This window comes from Thermobia domestica, chromosome 17 (genome assembly GCF_964235325.1).
Source record: "Thermobia domestica chromosome 17, izTheDome1.hap1.1, whole genome shotgun sequence".
Lineage (NCBI taxonomy): Eukaryota > Metazoa > Arthropoda > Insecta > Zygentoma > Lepismatidae > Thermobia > Thermobia domestica.
Window position 1 is genome coordinate 16,151,424 of NC_137470.1, and position 25,901 is coordinate 16,177,324.

General features: G+C 36.5%; 1 protein-coding gene across 1 annotated transcript in view; it reads right to left on the reverse strand.

Annotated features, from left to right (window-relative positions):
* Positions 1–274: 274 nt before the first annotated feature.
* The window catches only part of LOC145673941 (uncharacterized), a 43,169-nt gene continuing 17,542 nt past the window's right edge, over positions 275–25,901 (reverse strand). The window contains exons 2-6 of the mRNA XM_081743756.1: positions 23,693–23,836; positions 13,204–13,440; positions 7,099–7,329; positions 4,235–4,369; positions 275–346 (exon numbers count right to left, since the gene is read on the reverse strand). Coding sequence (XP_081599882.1) covers positions 275–346; positions 4,235–4,369; positions 7,099–7,329; positions 13,204–13,440; positions 23,693–23,836 — 819 coding nt within the window. The remainder of the gene's footprint in view (positions 347–4,234; positions 4,370–7,098; positions 7,330–13,203; positions 13,441–23,692; positions 23,837–25,901) is intronic.

Here is a 25,901-nt window from a genome sequence, read left to right on the forward strand (position 1 = left end):
CCTAGCAATTAATATGTACTGTAGATATCTCTCCGTGTGGTTATATTAAGAAATTTACAAGAATAAGAAACAGTCAAAAACAATACATTCACATTAGTGAAGATTTTGATGACATAATAATAATAATAATAATAATAATAATAATAATAATAATAATAATAATAATAATAATAATAATAATAATAATAATAATCGTTCTTCTCGCAAAGAGAATTCTAGATCGCAATATTATTTTTCAACACTACTTCATTAACAAGAAGGCATACAAGATATTTTACCCACCTGACTGCTTTACACAATCAGCTTCAGGCGCTCCCTGGGATTCTACGTCACCTGGAGATTTTTTCTGAAAGAACGTATTCAACGAATTATTTTTGGAAACTTTCACACATAAGAAAAATAATATTAGTTATTTCTCACACTTCATATTTCATAAAAAATACTTGTATTACGTCATTGATTTGATATCCTCTTCGATAGGAATCAAGAGAAAGCTTTAAACTAAAACCAGTGAGAAAGGCGAGAAGAATGGTTCGAATATTTCGGGTACAAAACCTCGCTGCCAAAGCCTCGAGGGCCACAGTCTCTCGTGGCCACAATCTAGTCTGGCCAAAATCTTGCATGACCAGATAGCCTCACGTGACCAAAACATCGTTGCCCAAAATCTCAAGGAACAAAATTACGCTTCACGAAAACCTCACTAACCAAGATCTTGTGGAGTGAAATTTCGCCATTCCGATTTCTTCGGTGCAAAATGTCCAAAATATTGCTGTATCTGGATACACTAAAATAGTATTCTAACATGTTACATGTATAGTATAAAATATATTACTAACGATATTTTACTACAGCTTCATAACGAACAGGAACTATTGTCAATTCAAGCATATTTAGCATACAAAACTTTGAATTTCTGCAACTAGAAATACATTTAAGTAAAGGGCAGTAAACTGAATGTCCATTTAAAATGGTTTAGCCATGACACGGGAAACGACACGTGGCCATGACACAGAATACGACAATTTAAATACGTAGAAAAATAACTATGGAAATTACTCCCTTCACCCATGAAAGCTGAATTCTCAAAAACGCTGGAGAACGTTTCCAGTTATTCCTAATGAGAAACTTATATACAGAGTTGAAATGTTCATGAACTTGGCAGGCCACCTATGGCAGATCACAATTTCGATTTCATATATTGTTAGTGCTTCGGTAGTGCTTGTTAGTGCCGCAAACCCCATCGTTAGTGCTACAAAAATAACGTCTCAATTTTTAAGAGTCACCATTGGCCTGCTAACTTCATGCCTACATATCTAAATCAATCTATATAAATGAAATTTCCGGTTCGAGCAGCGTTAGTAATTGTTAGTGCCATAAACAATAAAGTTAGTTCTTCTATATATACAGTTTTTAGGATAATAAAATGGGTCTGTTTTATGAAGCTGGCAGGCCATCTATACCAGACTACGATTTCGACCTCATATGTCGTTAGTGCCTCGTTAGTGCTCGTTAGTACCGCATATCACATCGTTAGTGCTCTAAAGACAACGAATATATATTTTTAAAAAATCATTTTCCCCACCTAATTTCATGTCAACACACCGCACAGAAATTACAGCAGACCACAATCTCGATTTCACCCATCGTTATTACATCGTTAGTGCGCATATTCCATCGTTAGTGCTCCATAAATAACGCCTACATTTTGAAGAAACCCTTATTGGCCTGCTAACTCATGCCAGCAGACCAGAGACAAAACTCACTCCAGACCATAATTTCGATTACTCCAGTCATTAGTGTTTCGTTAATGCTCATTAGTGAAACATATCCCATCGCTAGTACTCTACAGATAACGGAGACATCTTTTTAAAGAAAGCCTTTATTGGCTTGCTAACATTGTGATCGCAGGCCACGGACGAAATCTACGAGATACATTAGTCGGTAATACTTGTTACTGTCGAATATCATATGTTTAGTGTTCCATAGATAATGGCTAGATAATGGCTAATGACTTATACGGGGTGTTTAAAAACAACACCGACAACGTTTGGGAGGTGATTCCTGACAACAAAATAAGAGAAAAAGTATAGACCAATCTGGGTGCACAAATGCTTCCTTTCGGAGTTATAGGCTGCCGAAAACATGAAGAAATGAATTTTAAAGGTCCATAGCTCCATAACTATGGGACCTACCGTAGTCGGGTCAAGACTTCACTTAGGAACTAGTATGTGCCCTATCCAAATATTAAAGTTTCAGAATCCTGCGGTACCTCCACAACAATTTTTATGGAGGTAGTTGGAGAGTACTTCATATTATATGTCCGTAGCCGAACTTCCTCTGTAAAAAAATGTTGTGGAAGCATCTCAGGATTGTAAAACACGCATTTTTGGATAGGCCTTATAATAAGTAAAGTCTTGACCCAGATTATATGCCCATGGCCAAACTCCCTCTAAAAAATTGTTACATGAGTACCTTCAGATTTTGAAATACGGATTTTTGGATAGCGTTCATATTAGTTGCTAAGTAAAGTCGACCCGACTACGGTAGGCCCCATAGTTTTGGAGCTATGGACCTTTAAAATTCATTTTTTCATGTTTTCGGCAGCCTATAACTCCGAAAGGAAGCATTTGTGCACCCACGATGGTCTATACTTTTTGTCTTACCTTGGTGTCAGGAATCACCTCCCAAGCGTTGTCGGTGTTGTTTGTGAAACACCCTGTATATCTTTAAACATTGATAATGCTCTATTGTTCATACAATAACTTTAAAAGGTGTATTGCTTTAAATCTTAGACTTGGGTGAACTATTGTTGCCAACAAGATTCCTAGAAATTTCTCGTCTCGTCTCCATTATCTTCTAGAAAAAGAGACAAGAGTTCTTATGGTTTCTGTCTCGTCTCGACCTGAAATTTAACGTGTATTTCTCGTCTCGAGTGAGACGAGATGAGAAAGATGTCAATTCTGGATTTTAAATATTTAGTTCTAGTTTCGTTTTCGAGACGATATGAGAGAATTTGTCCTTTCGTGCGCAACATTATTCGCTAACGAACTCGCTGACTCTATGTTCTGCGGAACCCGGAGGTTCAGTGCCGCGTTTACGAAAATCTCCATTGATTTCTGTTCTTAGCCAACTGAAGCCAGTTGCTACTTCATATTCCAATTTCTGCGAGATTCATCTTAATACTGTCCTCCCATCTGCACTTAGGTCTTCCTAATGGTCGTTTTCTGATTGGATTTCCACTTAAAATTTTGAAAGCATTGCTACTTTCTTCCATTCTGGCTACATGACCTGTCTATATGAGCCTCCTAGACGTGATGACCTTAACAATATTTGGTAAAGCATATAAATTATGTGATTCCTCGTTATGAAGTTTCCGCCATTCCCCATTCCCGTTAGTCTTGGGTTCGAATATTCGTCCCAGGATTTTATTCTCAAATACTTTCAGTCTATGTTCTACCCTCAGAGTAAGCGACCATGTTTCGCAACCAGGAGCTCCTTCGTGGCTAAGCGGTTAGCGTACGCGCCTTTGGCGTGGGAGACCCGGGTTCGATTCCCGGTGGGAGCTCATGTGGTTCGGATTCCACGTTAATCAGTAGGTCCACGTCTCATATAGCCTCGGTGTTCAACGGGATGTTAAACTCAAAATCAACTCAACTCATGTTTCGCAACCATATAGCCCAACAGTCATGATTATCGTTTTACACATTTTAAGATTCACATTCGTGGACAGAATTCGCGATGATATTAATTAAAATACTTAATTTAAATTTAAATCTAACGTAACTGAGAATGTTTAAATCAAATCTGTTTTGATCATTCTAGTATCATGCGTTTCAAAGTTTAGTATTATCTCAGTTATTTCGACAACGGTGTAAAGTAATTTAGATATAAGGCAACTTTAGAACAGTAACTATCACGGTTAGTATTATATTTAATTGGCTGTTTCATTATGCGTCTCTACGTTGGGGTGTGTTTATATCAGTCGGTAAATAACCTAACTTTTAGAACACTATGAACAGGTTAAATGATAATGTAGTCAGTGGCGGGTCTAAAAGGTAAAAACTGGGGGAGGGGCAGATAGAACTGAGAATATGATAGGTATATCAAGGGTTTACTATAAACCTGCAAAAATATATAAATAATAGCTTAAATTATTTACTTTTCCGTGGGCACAGGCTAGACCTGCCACTAAATGTAGTACATTATTGAAGAATAATCTTTAATTATTATTTACCGCGTCATTTTCCGACTCTTGAGGGTCGTTTTGACGTTCCATAGATGTAGGCTCATCCATTTCTACAGATTTTCTACCTTCCTTAATAGGTGGCGCTTCCCCTCCTTCTTCCTTCACTGTGCGACTCCGCTTCATCTATTTTTTAAAATAACCAAGGATATTTTGCTATCACAAATTATGCCTTTCATTAATACAAGTATAGAGGTAGCCATATTTTACTTCCACACAAGGTTCTGAGTTCAATTCAAGGTGAGGAAGAATCGAATATACTATTGTGGTTTAGTTTCTATTTTAAACTGTAGGTTTTCTACCATTTAGCCTAGTTGCTGCTAGTTTGTAAATACAAAACAAACAAAGAAAGAAAATTTTCAGTAAGTATCGTGCCTTTTAGTTGGGACACAGGTATTTTCCCCATAAAAACCCAATATTTTTACTTTCTAGAATTTACTTGTTTAAGTATCACGTTTCCGCTCCTGTATTGGATTCTACAATTTTAAAAATGTATTTACAATATTCATTATTTGGAAATAGTATGTTCAGTTCCGGGCTAGCTATCTTTATTGATTTTCGAACTGTCATTTTGTTCATTGCAAGTAATGATTATTGATTATTCAACAGGAAAGGAAATGTGCAAATTGTTGGACATAACGGGTTTTCTTGTTCGAACAAATCTTTGAAATCAAATCTTTAAGTTAAACGTTCTAAACGGCGTGCCAAACATCTTGGCGTTTGAAGGCGGGGCTCCAAGTTCCCTTTAAATGCTGCTAGCAAATGAGAGGCCAACGGTATTGCCACGTTTATTTTGTACTCATCCTCTGCCACCTGATCGCGCTATAGTTCGTCTGCCGAGCCATAGCCACAGCCCTTAGCACTCGGCAACGTCGCGTCAGAGCTTGAATTTTATTCGCTTAGCTGAAATGCCAAGATGTTTGTCACAGGCTTTAGTTATGCCTGTTAGGCTAATGGAGACGGATTATTAATGCAAGCGAGTGATGATGGAAGAATTTGTGGAATGAAAATGCGGGAGGGAACAGGAGTACCCTGAGAAACGCCATGAACACGATGTTGTCCGCCACAAGCTTGTTTGGCCGAGGATGAACCAGGGACCCCATGAGATACCGTACCTCCCTCTAGTTCGAACAAATTGTCTATAGATCTATTAGAGTAAATGTTTTAGAGAGACTACGACGAAAATGTTTTACTGAAAATTCAATAGTGTTAGCAATACTGTTCTAAAAACATAGCAGACAGACGTAGTGAAAAAATATCATTTAGAATCACTAAACTAAAAGTGCAGGTTAAAAACTTCACATCTTTTGGTCCTAAAGACACACTTATGGTGTTCAGAACACACAGACCCCAAATGTGTATGTTTGCAACACTGCTTAAAATTATTGTAATTACAACTACAAAATACTATCGCTGTAATGTTATACGTTGATGCAAAAGAAAACAACTATCATTTTAAAGATTTCTTACAAATTTGTCTCTTTGAGCAGTGTTGCAAACTCTGTCAATGATTATCGCATTTCCGAAACGGATTGAGATATTAAATTTCTGTAAACGGCATTATGATTATTTTGACTGTTGGAAACCAAATTACCTTCGCACTTTTTCGAAATAAAGCCTTAAAAATAAATCAATTTTTTTTCAATTTCTTGTTACTTTCTTCCTATTTATCCCAAGTGCATCATATCATGATCATAGTATCCAACACTAAATCACTTTATATATGCGCCGCCTCGTTCACCTCAGTTGTTTTATTACTGATGTAGAGCCCTGCGATATTTGGTTAGCTGTGATACTGTAGCATCCTTAGTTGGCAACACTGAATAAAAACTGATATTTTAAGGTTTAGCTTTAGAAAAAAAAGAAAAAGAAAAAAGAAAAAGAAAAAAGAAACTTTATATTCAGCTGCCAACATTGTTAATCTGGTGTATATTGTCGAGCGACTTTAAGTGATTCACCCTGTATAGTGTGCCTGATTTGCTTTTTAAATCAAGAAACAAGTACAACAGCACACTTCTAATTACCTCAAACTACATTATTTAAGAAACACACATGATATAGTATATTTGAAAATTTACTCTTAACATTGACGTAACTGAGGGGAGCCGGTCGCCGGATTGGTTGCGCAAAATTGGGCAAATATTTATTTTCACTGTTTCTAGTTCACTAATTTGTAGAAATTTTAGCAAACTAAACATCATAAAAGTAATGCCTCAGAAATTTAGGACAACAACGACTCACCAACCTTAGAATCATATCCATAGAGCATAAGTTAGCTTTAAAGCTATCTTTAGAGGACATTGTAATAAAAAACCTTTGCAGCCAAAAGAGCTTTTTGTGTTTTTATTTAGCTTACATCGATTTAAGAGATTTGCAAAATGTCCGAGTATAATAATCGAGACAACAGTTTGACTGTCATAATTAAATATTCTATTATAAAACAATAGGCTGTTGATTCATTCTACGCATATGCACAACCCGATATAATTCCAGCAGTTATTATGATAAGACTATGAGAATATGTCAAGCATGCTACTCTCAGATTATTTGGCAATCAAATACTAATTAGTTTGGTGTTTTATCTTGCACTAAAAATTAAATTATATACTGCAATTTTGAAATCAAGCGTTACTACTTAAAAAAATGGTATAGACGAACTACTGTGTGATGCCAATATCAGGTGTAGTGGGGGAGCGTTTTTGGTTTGATTGGTCAAGGGGGGCTAAGGCGAGTTCTTGCCCCAGGCGACAACTAGCCTAGTTGTGTCTCTGACTCTTGATAGGTTCGTACTCCCACACATTTTTATAATTAGGCCCACATGCTGCAAAGTTATTAAATATAAAAATACTGCTTACCTTAGGAGCATTTTCATCTCGTTGTTCTTTGAGAGTGCTGGTTGAATCAAGTTTATCTCCAAGTCTCTTTTGAATCCCTGGGGAGGAGATAGTAGGCATCGGATTTGTCTCCATTTTGCATTCCTGCGATTCAGAAAGGGGCTGCGGTTCTTGAGTATCAGCGGTAGGGCTTCCCGACGCCACTGGCTCCTTCTCCTGCCCTTCTGCTGACTCTTCATGAGTATCAATTTCCTACAATAAGAATATATTGTCAAATACCAATCTTAAATTCATATTCTTAAATAGTAAAACAAAGAGATTCTAGGTCTATCCAAATCGTTATTGGTACCTCAATAATTTCATAAAACTACCATTTGAATTCGGAATAAAACAATAAAGCTTTAAATTCGTTCGGTAAACAGTAACTTCGCTGTTCTGCAGATATGCTCAGCAGTAAGAAGTCTTCGTTACAACTGACAGGAATAAATCACACGAATTTTAATAAATGAGGAAGGAAACCTGAAAGAAAATAAATACAAACCTATTACTCTTTTTAATTGTGTTTTGGTGTTCCACGTTCATAAAATTGCACTTCATCTTCCTTGAAATTTGAGAGGAGAAAGGGTATAGCTGGATAAGGGGATGAAAAGTGCCCTTACACGTTTTGCTGTGATACTTATACTAAAGGTACTTCATATCCAAAGTCAACTTTGGCCGGAGAGTCAACTTCAAATTTCTTCGAATTTCGAAGTTATTGTTGCAAATTTGAAAATCAACTTTCTTTTTCATATTTCGGGAACGACATGAGTTACGAGGATGAATCAAAACATGAATATACTTTGCTTGAAGAGTCTTACAGAAAACATGGAACAATGTATTTAGCCCTTTCGTGGAAAATATTCGAATTCAAATCTTTTTGTTTTATGTTTGAGTGACCACTTTCTATTTTCCACCATAGTAGCACCACTAATCCATCTATAATATATTTTGACAATGGTTTGATACTCACGGTGCAATTTGGTGTAAAATGCGGAAAACCAAACTGAGACATGCCTGAAAGATATGTAATCCGTATTACGCCATTTTATTTTATTTGGCTGGCACGAATATTCTCAGAAGTCAAAAATAAGAGTTATATTACCATGCAGAGCCACCCATGACGAGTCAGAAACTCAAAATCGACGATCTTTCACTTCTGACAATATTCGTATCGGGTAAAACATTTATGACATAATGTGGGTTGCCTATTTTGCAAGGCAAAACAAAACGTCCCGACTTTGGTTTCCCTCTTTTCACCGAGTTACACCTAGGGTATCAAACCATGGTCACAATCAGAGCCGGATTTAGGGTGGGTGCAAAGGTGCACGTACCCCCCCCTCTTCGTTGTAAGTATACACTAGCTAAAGCGAGAAGTTAGCAGTGAATGTTGCATAATCAATAGTTTAAGTCAATTTTCTGAAGGTTGAAGGAAAAGAATTCATCGAGAGCACACACTTAGCATTTCCAAAGGAATTCCTCATTCACATCACAGATCCCTAAAGGCATTTTAAAAAATGAAATTTAGTTCAAATGTACTGGTAGTTATTGGTGCACCCCTCCCAGAGAATCCTGGATCCGGCCCTGGTCACAATATACGTATTATAGGTGGGTTGGTACTGCTTCTATGGTGGAAAATAGAAAGTGGTCACTCAAACATAAAACAAGAATATTTGAGTTAATAATTTCGACATGTTTTTCAATAGAAATTTGAAGAGCAAAATACTGTAGAGATATTGGATTTCCCTCATATTATCAATACTAAGTATATAAACAAATCAAGATTTAAAAACGATTTTATTTTTTATTTTTTTTACTTTTTTTCTCTATTTTCTGTGGATGATGAGAGACAGACACAACTTGGAATAATAAGACAGTCAGCAAACATTTCAAAATTCTCTTTAGTAGACGATTCCTCATTCTTCATTCTTGGTAAATTTATGTAACTTATGTAATCTGATGTAACCAAAGCGTTCTGTAACTGTTGACAAATTATTAAATAAGTCGAGAATTCCATTTACCTTGCACTTTCCTGAATCCTTACACGTGCGTACTTTGAATGATTTTCCGTAATTTCGACGGTCATCTTCCTACTTTGGTTGATATAAAAACGTCCCAGGACCCGGAAGATGGGAGTAGCACTCGAGAAGCGGTGAAGTAAACGAGGAGCGGTAAAGTTCACTTGGAGCGAGTGTGAGCAACGGCAGGAGAGACCTATACCAAGTTCCACGCCAATTCGACACAGAAGCCGAGACATGGAGACCACCCGTCGACGACCAGGAACGGAGGTACGAAATACACATCCAAGGTCCTAAACGCCCAAACAACCTTCCTTTTCTTTCTTCCTAAACATACTCTCGACTCTCTCCTTTTTTTAAATATTTGTTTTTATTTATTTCTACCCACATGCCCTACAAACCAAATACGCTCGTCGTCTTCTCAAATACCTCTCAATTCTACCAGTGAGCTATATTTCCCAAGTTAACGATTATAATTTCTTTTCTTTTTCTTCAAAACGACGAGGAAAGCATTCCTACCGATTGCACAAGCGTAAGAATACATTATTTCCTCTTTCTTGTAAGATCCTTCGAGCAAAGTATATGACTATTTTCTTTCATCCACATAACTCAAGTCACTTCAGAGATATCAACAATTTTTGATTTTCCAAATTTTCAACAATAACTTCGAAATTCGAAACGATTTGAAGTTGATTTTCTGGCCAAAGTTATCTTTCAATCTGAGGTACCTTTGGTATAAATATCACAACAACTCATGTAAGGACACTTTTCTCTTCCTGATACCCTTTTGTTGAGTGATATAAACATTACCATCTTACCAGTATCACTAATTGATACACATTTTGAAATAATTACGTAAAAATTTGCGTTAAAGAGTTTTTCAGTCTCCTTGTAAATTGCGAAGGTAACGTTTTAGCGCAAAATCTTTTTTTTATGTTCTCTAATACTAGAACACCAGTCTTGCCAATTGCTGATCTTAATTTCTGTGGATTAAGTGTTTCGAAAAATATATGAAGGAATTACTGTTCACGGCCAGTACGGTGTAAAATTTCCATCTCAACTTTCAAACCGCTGTGTTTCCTTACCCTCTGTGACCTAATGTTCCCCGAAGATTAGGTGTTGATAACAGCTGTAATCCTTATTCAAGTGCCATTTACATTATTATTGCTGCTAACACGGTTATAAATCTTGGAAAAGTGTTAAAATTGATTTCCAAACTATTGTAATGTTCATACTCTAAAAGTCAACTTTGGAATTAAAAAAATAACAGTTGAGAATGCTCCAAGACCATTGCCAGAAAAAAAAACTTAAAAAGAATGGAGAAATGAAGCGGGAAGGATAACTGTGATTGTTCCTACATGTCAAAGCAAATCGTTTTATCTGTACTTTCTTCTGTTTCTCGCAAAAAAATAAGCAAAATATCACCTCTCTATGACTTACAGCTCCTTAAATCTCCCGAAATTCGAACTTTTACGCTAATATCTGGGGAACGGTGGCCAGTAGGCCAGTGGCCACAGGTTAATATTTGACACTAAAATTATCGCCATCCTCAGGTATTGATCAACACCAATATAATCTCTCTATAACTTACGTTCCCGAAATATGGGTTCTTAAATCTCCCGAAATCGAGACTATTTTTTTGGCCAATATGTCGGGAACGGTAAGTCGTAGAGAGATGATGTTGGTGGTGATCAATACCTAAGAAGATGGTAAACATCTTGGTACAGATATTAACTGGTGGCCAGTGGCCACCGGTTACTATTTGGCACCACAATGTTCACCATCCTCTTAGGCATTGTTCAACACCAATGTCATCTCTCAATAACATATGGTTCCTGAGATATGGCTCTTTAAATCTCCGGAAATCGGCTATTTTTTGGCCAATATCTCGAGAACGGCAAGAGTGACGCAAAAAATTCCATCACTTTCTTAGATAGTTTTTGATGCTCAATCAAATGGAGGGTTTAAAATTGAAAAAAATCACAAATAACAGACAGACAGACATAGATAATTCAGTAACGAACATTTTAAGTTCGTTGAAAATGACATAATAAAACATTTCAAGCAGATAAAGTAAACAAATGTTTAGAATGACACCATACTTCCACGACGCATAAATCGTTCGGACAACACTTAAGTGTATTTCAGAGTTAGTGTGGTCCACACTAAATATCCACAATTTAAGGACCTTCACTACAGCGAAATTAAATTACAGCTAATTTTACACATTTTTCTTTAATATCTTCAAAACAAATAAAAATATTTGAAAAAAAAACTTAGTGCTTTAGACAATATTATTTTGCATGTTATTTCGTTATCATAACTCATCTATCTGCTTTCGATTTGCAACTGTCGATAAATATAGCATCTTTTGCGGGTTCTGTAAATAGTGACACCAAAAGAAGATAGGTGAGTTGTGGTATCACATGCAAAGTTGTCTAGTGCACTACGTTTCTGCTTTTCGAATATTTTTATTTGTTTTGAAGATATTACAGAAAAACTGTAATTTTAGTGGTAGTTTAATTTCGCTGTAGTGAGACCCTTAACACAGAATTTTCACCCTGTAGAGAAAAAGCACAAACCATGATTAGTGGTAATAGAATAGTACATCTGTTATATTTTTGTCTCTACATTCAGTTTCTTATTAAAAATTACCAGAAGTCCAAATATCCAATATGTAAGATACAAGATTGAACACCGTAAATTCGCAATTCTTTCATAAATTGTCGAACGAACTGAAATATTTGTTTGTAAATATAAAATTCCCAATTCAATAAAAAAAGAGCCATCCTTCATTTGCTTTTGAAGCAAAACTTTATTAAAATTGTTTTGCGAAATTCTCACCAAGTCCAAAACCAAAATTTGATTATCCATCACTCGGGAATCAAAAACCTGTAGTACAGTAATTCACAAGATTGCAAAGCAGGTGAAGATCCATCGCCATTCCAAGTTTGACCGAGATTAGATGAGTGCGGTTATTTTAGTTGAATGTCCAAACCGTAAATTTGATGGCCCATATCTCAGAAACCTTACGCCTACACACAATATTTCACGAGATTGTATAACAAATCAAGGTCTCAATTATGCCAAGTTTGATCCAGATTGGATGAGTTAATTGAACTCCTGTCTTTCTTTCTTTAATTTGTTCTGGGCGAAAGTAACTAACTAACTAACTCTATGGCCTATGGAACCCGGAGGTTCAATGCCGCGTTCACAAAAGCTCTCCACTGACTTCTATCCTTAGCTAATTGGATCCAGTTTCTACTTTGTATTCCTATCTCTGCGAAATCCATTTTAATATTGTCCTCCCATCTGCGCCTAGGTCTTCCTAATGGTCGTTTTCCGATTGGTCTTCCAGTCAAGACTTTGAAAGCGTTTCTACTTTCTTCCTTCCATTCTAGCTACATGACCCGCCCACCTAAGCCTCCTAGACTTGACGACCCTAACAATGTTGGGTGAACCATATAAATTATGTGTTTCCTCGTTATGATGTTTCCGTCATTCCCCATTCCCGTTCCTTTTGCGTCCGAATATTCGTCTCAGGATCTTGTTCTCAAATATAAGTTCCAAATTTGATTTCTCATAACCTGTGAACCAAAACCCTGCCAACCATAAGATATTCCACTCTTATATAACAAATCACGGTCTACACCCGCAGCAACTACTATTCTGACCAAACGAGTCCAGCTGAAGTTGTACAGTCTCAATAAAAGTTATTTCCGTTTGGTGAAATTTATTTTTTTAAATAACGCTATTATGACTGGAACTTACAGAAAATTATTCTTTTTAATTTACTGAAAACTCAAATTGTCCTTGCATTCTGAAGTTATTTATACGAAACTAATTTCATCAAACAAACAAAAAAAAGTTTTGGTGCTGACGGTACGTCATGCATTGTCATGAAAAATCACTGAAGAACGAAAATAAATAAGGAATTTCTAATATTCTCAAACTAATTCCTTTAGGACACAATATGATATATCAGAAAGCTGCATCTTAAAAACTACTTGTGCTTCCACACATTTTTATAATTCCAGGCTGTAAATTTTTAAAATGCAAAACTAGTGCTTACCTTAGGAGCATTTTTATCTACTTGTTCTGTTGTAGGAGTGCCAGCAATATCAATCTCCTCCATAACATCCTTCTGAGACCCTGAGGCAGATATTTCTGGCACTGAATTTGTCTCCATTTCGCACTGCTGAGATTCAGGTAAGGCCTGCGTCTCTTGAGCACCGCTGATAGGGCTCGCCAACGCCACTGTCTCCTTCTTCTTCTGCTCTATTGGTGACTCTTCACGAGTATCCATTTCCTACAACAAGGAAATATTGTCAAATTCCAATTTTACTTGCATATTTTTAAGTACTAAAACAAAAAAAAAAAAAAAAAAAAAGATTCTAGATCTAACCAAAACCATCATTATAATCCTCAAAATCCTCTCGGTAAACAGTAACTGCTGTTCTGTGTGATGAAATCACGAACTATGAATGAAAAAAAAAAATAATCATTTATTTTAGTCATGAAAAATAAAATGTCAATTCTGTGGGTGAAGCTGAACTAAGATTTTTGTAATATTTTAATTTTAGTACACATCCATAACATTATTTCGAAAATTGCAAGGACGGGACTTGTAATATTTCTTAAATTGTTGGAAGTAGACGAAAGATGTTTGTAAATAGCGAAAAAAGCATCGGTGATGGTAAAACATTGTGTTTGTCAGTAGAAAAAGCTAATTAACATTTCAGATAAAACCAGCTGAGAATGCTCCAAGAGGAATGGCAGAACGAACTTAAATGCAATAGAGAGATGGAGGGGAAGGATAGCTGTGATTGTTCCTACATGTAAAACCTTTTCTCCGCAAAATATAATCTCTTTATGACTTACGGTTCCCGAGAGATGGCTCCTTAAATCTCCCAAAATTCTAACTTTTTTGGTCAACATTTGGAGAACGGTGGCCAATTGACCAGTGGACACCGGTTACTATTTGGAACCAAAATATTCATCATCCTCTTAGGTATTGATCAACACCAATATCATTTCTCTACAGCTCATGGTTCCCGAGATATGGCTTCTTAAATCTCCGGAATTCGGACATTTTTTTGCCAATATCTCGGGAACGGTTGATTCTCTACCAAATGGAGGGTTCAAAATTTTAAACAATCGTAAATAACAGGCAGACAAACAGACATAGAGAACTTAATAACAAACTTTTTTAAGTTCGTTGATCAGTAAACATTGAAAGCAAATACCTTGTAGTAAATTAGACTTCAAAAATAGTTTTTTGTTTCATTGTTAGGATAATAACAATATTTTTCAGAAAATGTCATTTGGGTTTTTCTAAGATTTGGTAAACTTTAAAATATAATATAATGGCCTTCAGAAAATTAGAAAAAAAAATAGTTGATACAAAGAAGGACAATAACTCATATAAATTTCGGGTTCAAACCCTGCTCCCACCAAGTGAACTTTGTGGTGGACAAACACCGTGTGCGTGGGGTTTTCTCGGGGTTCTCCCGTTTCCTCCCACTTTCTTCATTCCACCATTTCATTCATTACTCATTATCACCGTCTCCTTTAGCCTAACCGGCATAAACGTGGGACGTAGAACTCAAAATTTCATTTCATTTCCACTCATATAAAAAGACCAGGTTTTCAACGGAAAGATCATCCTACACCTAACCTTCAAGATCGAGTCGCAATGGAGAAGTTTCTAAAAAGTTACCACGAATACAAAAAATTCAAATACAGAAAGAGAGACCAGTGTCCGGTAGAAGCTAAACAACATCTGCAATATGACAATAGAAAGCTTAAATTATCTATTTGTATATCACATGCATTTGGGGAGTCTCTAAGTGACAGGCAAATTGAATTCTTAAATATTTAGCCTACTTCTGTTGTAATTGGCCTAGCATTAAGCGAGTTTATAAATTATCTGCATGCAGTTAAGCTTACATACTGTGTCAGGTGTCAACTCAACACTAGTAAATGTTTACAGTTGAATGATTACATTGTTACAAAAAGGTTACTTACTATAGTACCGTACTACCTTTCTATACGTACCAATTTCTCTGTAAACCATTTGGTTCATCAACATTCATGACAATAAGAGATTGTAACCACCATTAATTTCATTTAATAATTACTGTTCATTTTTAGTTATTCAAATGACTGAATTAGATCTTTATTTCTTTAATATTTTAATTTCTTTTGCGGTATGCAACATCTGCAGCCGTCCTTAGCTGTAAGTTTACGTTAAAACTAAGCGGAAGTTAAATAACACGGGAATTAAATAAATGAGGAAAGAAACCTTAAAGGAAAAAAAATACAAACTTGTTTGCAGACAATATTTTTAAAGAAATAGTGGCCATTTACTAAAGTGCCCAACATAAAAAAGTTTTTCCCGAACAGTTGTTGATTTTCCATGATCGTTTGAATGTTGTATGAAATTGTATACTTCGCTGTCTCAAATTCCAGTTTCCCCTCTGTGCCTCTTGATAGGGGACTCTGTAGAGCAACCAAAATCTTCCATTGCTAATATTTTCCTATCTAATTTTTGGCATTTTCCCTTTATCTCGAGATATTTGTGATTTATAACCATTTGACACTTCATCTCAGTGCAGAGGACCCAACAATTAGATTGTAATTATTTTGTAAACGATAACTCACCCGAAATTTTCCCCTACAAATGTTGTTTGCTTTTGCTTAGTCTTTTCAACAATCTTTAAAAAAATATATGCCGTGATATTTAAAATTTTCGGGTGATCCCACAGTATGATAAACAGTCATTTGGGGCAAGTGAAGCACTCCATTCGATGCTCCATTGGTCATTTTTCTCGCTTCCTATTTCATACATTTAACTCCAACTATCCGTAGAGGGTACCGTGGCTCAGTGGTAGAGTCCTTTTCTATTATGCCGGGGTTCCTGGTTCGATCTCGGCCAAGGAAGTTTGGGATAGACAACATTGTGTTCGTGGGTTTTCTCTGAGCACTTTCGTTTCCTCCAACTTCCCATTTCACCAATTCTTTCATCATCATTCACTTGCCTAAAGGGCATAACCATGGTACGTTAAACTTACAGATTTCTAACCGTCTGTATTACTACTGGATGTTTGGTCTGACGCCTGGTATAATTTTACCAAGTTCTGTAGCAAATCAAAGTCTACCACCATGCCAAATTTCATCCAGATCGAATGAGTTTGGCTGAAGCTCGTTTTCGAGAAATAAAAACCGAAACCTCAAATTTCATCAACCATTAGTGGGAAGTATAAACCTACACAGCAAAATAGTGTAGAAGATTGTAGAGCACGTCATGGTATATCACCAAGTCAAATTTGATGTAGTTCAGATTAGTACGGTTGATTCTCAACGAGGGGGGCGCGGTGGCTCAGTGGTAGAGCGTTCACCTCTGGTGCTTGTGGTCCCGGGTTCGATCCCAGCCCCCGCCAAGTGAACTTTGTAGTGGACAAACATCGTGCTCGTGGGTTTTCTCGGGGTACTCCCGTTTCCTCCCACTTTCTTCATTCCACCATTTCACTCATCTCTCATTATCACCGTCTCCTTTAGCCTAACCGGCATAAAGTGGGACGTAAAACTCAAAGATTTCATTTCATTTTTTTGATTCTCAACGTTATATATATAAATAATAATAATAATAATGAGTTTCTCAAGAAAAATGAAAGAAAGTAACTAATTTGTAAACTTCAAATTGGATGTTGTACGAGGACCATGCAGCTTATTGAATTTCTTTTGCTAACTGGGGGCTCCGCCCCCAGATCCCCACGTTTGCTAGGTCAACGACCTTGCATGTCTTACGTATTAGTCTTTGGATCAACAGTGAATTTCGTGCATTTGCTCTTCATATTTCCCGAATTTGCCCAGCTTGGGATTCGCCCCTACACAACCGGTTTGGGTACAAAACCTCGCAGCCAGAACCTCGCGGCGACAACCTCGCGGACCAAAACCTCGCCTGGCCAAAACCTCGTCTTCCAAAACCTCGCGCCCCAAAATATCGCCATACCCTAAATCTCGCCTGACCAAAATGTAAATGTTCCAAAAGATGATAAGGATGACGGTATAAAAGACGCTGTTTCAGAAGAAGTATCACGGGTATTTGACCAAGTCCCGCGATACCATATGAAAATTCTATTTCTGTATTAGAGGATTTCAATGTGAAGGTAGGGCGACAGGATGTTTTTAAACTGGTTATAGGGAAAGAAAGTCTGCATAAGGAAAGTAATGACAACTAACGGGGTTAGTTTCGTGAACTTTGGAACATCCAAAAACTTAAAATTTTAACAAAAATCTAATAATATTTATGAAAGTATGAATAATATATGAGTTTTTAGGACGTCCCTAGATTATGTCCTATAGGTTAAAGGAGACGTAGATGACCAGGATGAAGGAAATGATCGAATACAGAAAGTAGGAGGAAACTGGAATAACCCGAGAAAGCCCACACACACAATGTTTTGTATCTTCTTCTTCTTCTTCTTCTTCCTCTTCTTCTTCTTCTTCTTCTTATTATTATTATTTGTAATGTGGAATTGCATATTAAGAAACTCGTTGGATAAATTTTAAAGAAAAGTTTCATTCGCGGCGAAGTATTGGCCACGCGATGTTTTGGGTGGCGAGGTTTTGGCCAGGCGAGATTTTGGGCGGCGAGATTTTGTCCCGCGAGGTTTTGGGCGGCGAGGTTTTGGCCGGCGAGATTTTGGACGGCGATGTTTCGGCCGCGAGATTTCTTCCGTATCCCTACACAACCACCTTTGCTCGGTCTTGCACCTCTTAAACCCACAATTCTACCGAATTTCAAGTTTCTTTTGCTATTTCAACTACCTAAAAGATAAGATTTTGTATCCAAAGAAAACGCCCATTTAAATAACATGGGAATTTCTTCATCTCCCTTTAGAACCCTTAAAAATTAAAAATTTTCACTTTTGGCACTTTTTCCTGTAGATTAGTCCCGGAAGGCTACAATCATGCCAAATTTCGTCATTCTAATGCTGCCATGCCCAAACACTTTGGGACGTAGGAGACGTCCTATATGAATAGCATGGGAGTGATTTTTGTTCCCCATACAACTACTCTAAATTTGGAAATTTTTATTTCTATTGATTTGCTTAGGTAATGCTAATAAAAACGTACAAGCATACATAATTTTAAGTTTTTATTCTAATTCCAAGTACCTAAAACATGAGATTATATGTCCAAAAAGACCCTTTTAAATAACATGGGGAAATTCTTCATCCTCTCTTTAGGCCCCTAAAAATCAAAAATATTTACTTTTGGCAGTTTTTCTGTCTGTTAGTCCCGGAAAGCTACAATCATGCCAAATATCAACTTTGCACGTCTACCGGAGATACCCCTTTAATTTATGTTAGTTCATGTAATTTTATATATAGTTAGGATATGACCTCCGTAAGTTTTTCATTACTACAATATCACGACAGTAGCATGGTTAATAAGGTATAGCATAAAAGTATAACTTGACTGTTAACTTTTGATTTATTTTTAGCTAAAATAATGTTCATGTATGATATAAGACCTATATCGGCCGATAAATGCTATGTGGTTGCGAAATATGGTCGCTTACTCTGAGAAAAGAACACAGACTGAAAGTATTTAAGAATAAAATCCTGAGATGATTATTCGAACCCAAGAGAAACGGGAATGGGGTATAGCGGAAGCTTCATAACGAGGAACTACATAATTCGTACCTTTTACCAAACATTGTTACGATCATCAAGTCTAGGTACCATATGCATTGGATGGATCATAGAGTTGATCGCTTTTCTGTGCTTACAGGAGTATTATCCTTTAGCAGTCGCGCATCCAGTCATTCTTGTTGGGGAGGTCGAAACGTTGGAAGGAAGTGTCAAATACTACAAGCTGTTACGTCTATGTAGTATTGAACGGATAATATTCTGCACCCGAAAAGATTATAACTAATTGTAAAATACTTCCACCTATATTTTCAGAAAAATAAATATAGAAATAGATTGTTTTTATAAGAGAAAGAGTACAGATGAAGTACAAGATCAAATTTTCTTGCTACATCAATAATTTCCCTTTCAAGCAAGTATAGTTTTAATCAGAAAGTGTACAAATGTCTGTTGAGTTAAGAAGTTTCGGGGGACCTAGATCCGGTGTACCCCCGTGGGTGCCTCTCTCTCCTATAGCAGCTGATTTACTTATATTATTTCTCGTCCTAACAAAATATGACACATTCGAAGAAGTTTACGAACCAGATTATTATTTAAAAAAGAAAAAAATCCCCTTTTTGTGGGGCCCGGATCCGTTGTACCCACCCTCGTGGCTGCGCCCGTGTTTCCTTATGTCTATATGGTTAATGATCCCCTTTGCAAGTAAACTAAATGAAACATGGCCATCTACATGAAAAACGATGTTCCCTCACAGGTGCACACCCAGAATATTTTGTTGCGAGGGGTTCAAAGATGGTGGTTCCAACACTACAAGACACTACGCTTATGTAGTATTGAATTAGTCAAAAGACGATAAGTAATTATTAAGTACTGCTAACTATATTTTCGGGTAAAAATAGAGAACCAGACTGTTCTCTACGACAATAAAAAATACAAATTAAGTGTAGGATCAATTCTTTATGCTACATGAAGATTTTTTCTGCTAAACAAGTAAAATATTATATTATTGAGGAAGGGTATAAATGTATTAAATTAACGAAGTACTTTTTGTGGGGTCCGGATCCGGTGTACCCACCCTCGTGTCTGCGCCCGTGTTCTCTTATGTCTATATGGTTAATGAGCTGAAGACCCGATCTCAATATCCAGTGTGAACTAATGCGGTTTATATCCTTATGTCTCACAGTGTACGTTTGAGTTCACGTCATACAGCATGAGTGCTCGAAATGGACGAGAACTGTTTTGTGGCTAAGAGATTAGCGCGCGCGTCTCTGCCGTGGGAGATCTGGTTTCGATTCCTGTAGGTCTTCACGTGATTCGGATCCCATGTTTAGCTGTAGGCCCACGTATCACATAAGTCTCGTTGCTGATTGGAACGTTAACTCAACAAAATCAAATCAAAATGGACGAACTCCAAGTCAACTAACCAAAATATTAGAGTATCTGCTTGATTATAGTCCGGTAAGCTTAGAACTAAAGTGAAAACTTTATTTTTAAATCTTGTGGTCATTCATTAATTATACTGAATTAAAACAAATTATTAGGTAACCTTTCTCTTTCAACATATTTTAAAAGTGGAACATCCTATTGGCTAAGTGATTAGCGTACGCGCCTTTGGCGTGCGATACCCCCGTTCGATTCCCAGCGGGAGTTCATGTGGTTCGGATTCCATGTTAATCAGTAATTCCCATCTCATATAGCCTTACTGCTGAAAGGGATATTAAACTCAAAATCAACTCAATTCATATTTTAAAAGTAACAGAAATACAGTGTAAATTAGGTTGTACAGATTTCACAACGGACCCAAGAGGAACGGGAATGGGGAATGGCGGAAACTTCATAACGAGGAACTACATAATTTATACGGTTTACCGAACATTGTTAGGGTCGTCAAGTCTAGGAGGCTGAGGTGGGCAGGTCATGTAGCAAGAATGGAAGAAAGTAGGAACGCTTTCAAAGTCTTGACTGGAAGACCAATCTGAAAACGACCATTAGGAAGACCTAGGCGCAGATGGGAGGACAATATTAAGATGGATCTCGCAGAGATAGGAATACAAAGTAGAAACTGGATCCAATTGGCTAAGGATAGAAGTCAGTGGAGAGCTTTTGTGAACGCGGCACTGAACCTCCGGGTTCCATAGGCCATAGAGTTAGTTAGTTAATTAGTTAGTTAGATTTCACAACTAAAATATATAGAAATATCGACAGTGAAAGTGCAGAAGCTCGTAACTCATCAAAACTAAACTTTTCAGGAGAGAAATAAAACCGTTCTGGTTTTAAACGCAACTTATATACGATACGAGGTTTCAAAAGTGATTTTTTTTTTTTACGTTTTTTGTTGGGTTTTTGTTTACGAACTTCTGCACACATGTAGATTCAGACGTGGAAAATTGAATGCAAACAAAATCTAAAATTCCATAAAAAGTGAAGATACGCGGTTTTTCACTTTAAACAGAATCAACCCTAGAAATACCATTGCGGAGGGTGGGGGGTTTGCCTGTCCATTCAAATTTTCAAGTTTTTAAACGATAAAATGTTTTCTAAGCGCTCTTGATTTTTTACGTTGTCCATTTGAATGTAGTGTTCACTTTTGTTCGTTTCATATTATATGTTTTATTTTTATTAAAAAAAAAATATTAATTGACTGTGGGAGTTTTCACCTCCCCCGCATTCTAGACGTAATACATTTTTGTTTTCGTCAAAATTTCTTTCATTCCAACACCTACATTTTTTAAAGTGTGATTTCTGTCTCTTGTTTGAATACCCAAGCTTAAAAGAGAATTATAAAATTTTATCCTAAAAGTGGACGTAAATACATACTTACTCCGCCAAGATAAAAGCGACGTTCAGATTGTAAGATAATACATGCCCATGCCTTAATAATGTAAGCAATGTCTTATATGTAACCATTTACGATCAGGGTCGGCCCTAGGCAATTTATCGCCCCGTGCAATGGCATTATTTGCCGCCCCCTTTCCCCAGAAAGAACAAATCTTGAAAGCTACGATTTTAAGTATGCTACACCATCATGAACAACGAAGGAGATGGAAAGTGCGCTCGCACTCAGAAAGGCCTATACACTACAAGTACAGTTTCGTTGGGTTTGCTTTTTCTTTAAATAATAATTAATTATGATAGTGAAAGGTGGAGTAAACATATCTGCAGAGAAAAGACAGCAATCCTTTTCAAAGAATTCAATATCGATCTTCAGTCTCAATGTATCAGTTTGCAATTTGAGAGCAACTAGTTCTTTTATCTTTATTTCTTAATTTTTCTTCCACATCTGTTAAAAAGTTTTTTTTTAAACTTGTTTCCATCTTCAATGATATGGAACTTGTTTGTGACAAAGACAAGACTAGTTTTCATATCAAAACTATAATAACTAAATGGAACAGGTGTTCGTTACTGTTGGAGAGTTGAGTTCTTTTATTTAACAACAATCAAGAAATTCATGCTGGGATTTATTTGACCATTTGCTTTAGCAATGTTCATGTGACCTTAAACTAATGCGACCTAAACATGATTTATGAATGTTGTATTCAAATAGAATGTCAGCCTGTTAAATTTAACTACCATCATCATGAAGCATGTTTTCAGCAGGAAATATTTATTTTAAATAATATAGATACGAGAGGTTTTCCCGCCTCCTGAAACTTGCCGCTCAGTGCAAATGAACGTGTTACACGTATCGTAGAGCCGGCCTGTTTACGGTAAATGTAAAAGTACTTCAAAAGTTTCTGTTATTAGTTTAGCTTTAAAATATTAACTTAAAATCAACAGATAAAGTATACGATAACTTGAAACAAGCTCAGGTAAAATTGACTCCCCTTGGTGCCTCACATACCAGATAAGGATTTTGTTAATCCCGTACAAAAAGGAGAACAAAGGAGTAAATAACTTATCCTTGTATAACTTCTCCTTAATCATAGCATATACAGTATTCTTTTGCATTCTTTATAACATATGTTATTGGTATGATTATATCTGAAATTGCCAGCTTCATTATGCTCCTCCGGAAACGCAAAACCTACCACAATTTGAAACTATTTATATTGTTATGTGCAAAAATAAAGGATTGTACGGGTATATAATGTACCATAACTACACTGAATTAGTTTAAGAAATGGGATGTATTTTAAATGAATTCCGATTTTTCGAGACATCAAAATTTGAATCGAAGGGAATTACTATTCCTCATGGCATCACATCAAGATTCATTTTTTATTATTATTTTTAATTCAGGTGAATTTACTCCTTGATATTTCATTTTCAGATACAATTTTAGTATTATACCGTGTGAGTAATTCTTGTTTTCGTGTGGAAAGCGTTTACTGTCAATTGCGTAAACGTTCAGGAATGCAATTTTAGATGGCAAACATGGCTGTGGCGCCACGTGGAAAAGATGAGCTTATTTTTGCACTTTACTTTCAAAGAATCAACATTTTTCTTTACATGTCCCGCAGTCTGTTGCAAGATTTCCTAAACTATTGTAAAGAAATGATTTTCTTAAATTTTAGTGGTAGCTAATGATAGTTACTTAATGAAATACACTTACACAATGGTTTCATGAAAGAAAGAACTTGAACACCTACACAAAGCAAAATTACTGTTACTTATTTTACACTGTATGCGTGAAAGTAAAGCAAACCTTGTAGGAAAATTACAGGATAAGCTTAAAACATGGCTTGTTTCTTTGCTATGACACCGAAAATGTTTTTATAACCAGTAAAGTTGTTGCAAAATGGCGCGGTTCTCTCATTATGCACTAACAGACCCTTCAGCATGCTTCGCACCAAAATGTATAACAAATATTGGTTATGCAACGTGAAATATATACAACTCGAGTTAAGGCGACGCTGTTGATTGCAGATTAGCAAATTATTATTTAGAATTTTTAAAAAATACCTGAAATTTCTTTGACAGAACTTCCAGCCCGTCACCTTGATCCTTAAACGCCAAGATGGATGCCGCAAGAAGAGGGGCGTGGTAATGGTACATGGAACAGCGACGTCTAGCGTCGCTCAGCGTCGTCTGCGTCCGTTTCCTTTGCTGTTAAACAGTTTTTTTTTTTACACAGAAAGTGTACATATCTTTAAATTCAGGTGAAAAGTACAATCTAAATTAATAATTAATAATTAGAATTACCTTTGCGTCGTAAATAGTTATCGAAATCAATACTCATTTATCTATAAAAAAAGATTTAAAAAATTAACATATTGCAACCTGTCGACGTCTTCAGTTAGAAAACGCTATAGCTGAGGGGGAAAGGGGGAATAAGCGCCAAACTGAAGGTTAACTTCAAGTGTCCGTTATACGACGCTTACAAGCAGTGATGCCAACTCGTGGGAAAATCCCATTTTGAGGGCTATTTTAGATCATTTCTCGAATAGGGTCAAAGGGAATTTTCGCAGAAATTGGTAGCAAATATGGGATTTTCTATAAATTTACTTCATTCACGCCAAGAAAATGCTCCGTGGGCAAGAAGTAGATTAATAAGTTCTCAATAAACGTTAAATTAGTGTGTTTTTTTTTTTTTTTTTACTGTAACATGCATGCTAGAGCCTTCCTATTTCAAGTGTGACCTCGAAAAATATGCGAAACATTCTTCGGCCCCAGCCCCGAAGCCCTCTTCCGGAGGAAACCTTTCCTTTGCTTTCGGGAAATAAGTGAATAAACTTGGCTGTGTTGCCCATTTGCCATTCAGTCATCTGGTCTTGGCGAGTGAAGATCGTAGTATACTTAGAATAGCTAACAAGACAGTACACAGCGAAGCCTGTCAATGCGGGAACCCTGTCTACATTCAACTATTGATGGATCACAGCCAAAGCAACGTGTCCCTCCTCTTTCGAGGGAGGTACGGAAAAACACACAGCGACAGCAACTTCAGCAAGGACACACTTGAAACAGAAAGACTATAGTATGCAAGTGATACATGCAGTCACTTGAAAAACAAAAATAAGTGGCAAGAAACTTGTTAACAACTCTGTTAAAAAAATCGAAACGAGAAACAATCAAATTCCAAAACTTTCCACACAAAATTATTGGATAATGATGCTTGTTTTGTCTAGTTTCTTTATGTTCTATCGAAGATTACGACAGAAAAGCGTGATGGAAATAACGCAAGTTCTAACAACGAAATGCACTTATTGTCAACATTTGCAATTCTCTCCTTTAATTACTTATTCATAAACTATTTGTTTAACGCAGATTTGATTTCAATCTCACATTAAAGAGGGTGACTGACATATGGTAATTTCACTTTTCATATTTTATAAATTTTGAAAAGTTTGTACAGCGTGGGATATTCAAGAACAAACGGAATTTCTGTCTCTCAACATGGGATTTTATAACGTTTCAAGCTGGCATCACTGCTTAAAACGATTCTCTAGATTACACTATCATCATTCTCCTATCCACTCCTTAGTAATTTTATCATATTTATTTATTAGCAATTACAGAACTTATGATCCAATTACAATACGCTTGCATATAAAAAATGAAATTTTTAAGTTTAACGTCCCACGATTATACCGCTTAGGCTAAAGGAGACGGTGGTGATGAGAAATGAATGAAATGGTGGAATGAAGAAAGTGGGAGGAAACGGGAGAACCCCGAGAAGACCCACGAGCACGGTGTTTGTCCACCACAAAGTCCACACGACGCGAGCTGGGTTCGAACCAGGGACACCAAGCACCGGAGGTGAACGCTCTACCACTGAGCCACCGCGCCCCCCTAATACGCTTGCATATAGTATAGCAAGTGTATAGATTATTTCATAAAGTGAAAAAATACATAGGTAAAAATGAAGCAAAAATAAGTAAAAGTTACAATAAGGAAAAAGGAAAGAAAATAAATGTACCAAGAAACAACAAATAACAAAAAACATCACAAAATTACCGCTTTTATTTTGAAATTATCTCCATTAAAATAGGATTACATAATCTGAAACAGTAAATATCTGATTTGATTTGATTTTGAGTGTAGCGTTCCGTTCAGCAGTGAGACCATATGAGACGTGGACCTACAGTTTAACGTGGAATCCGAACCATATGAGCTCTAACCAGGAATCGAACCCAAATCGAACATGAATCCAAAGGCGCTCACGTCAACCGTT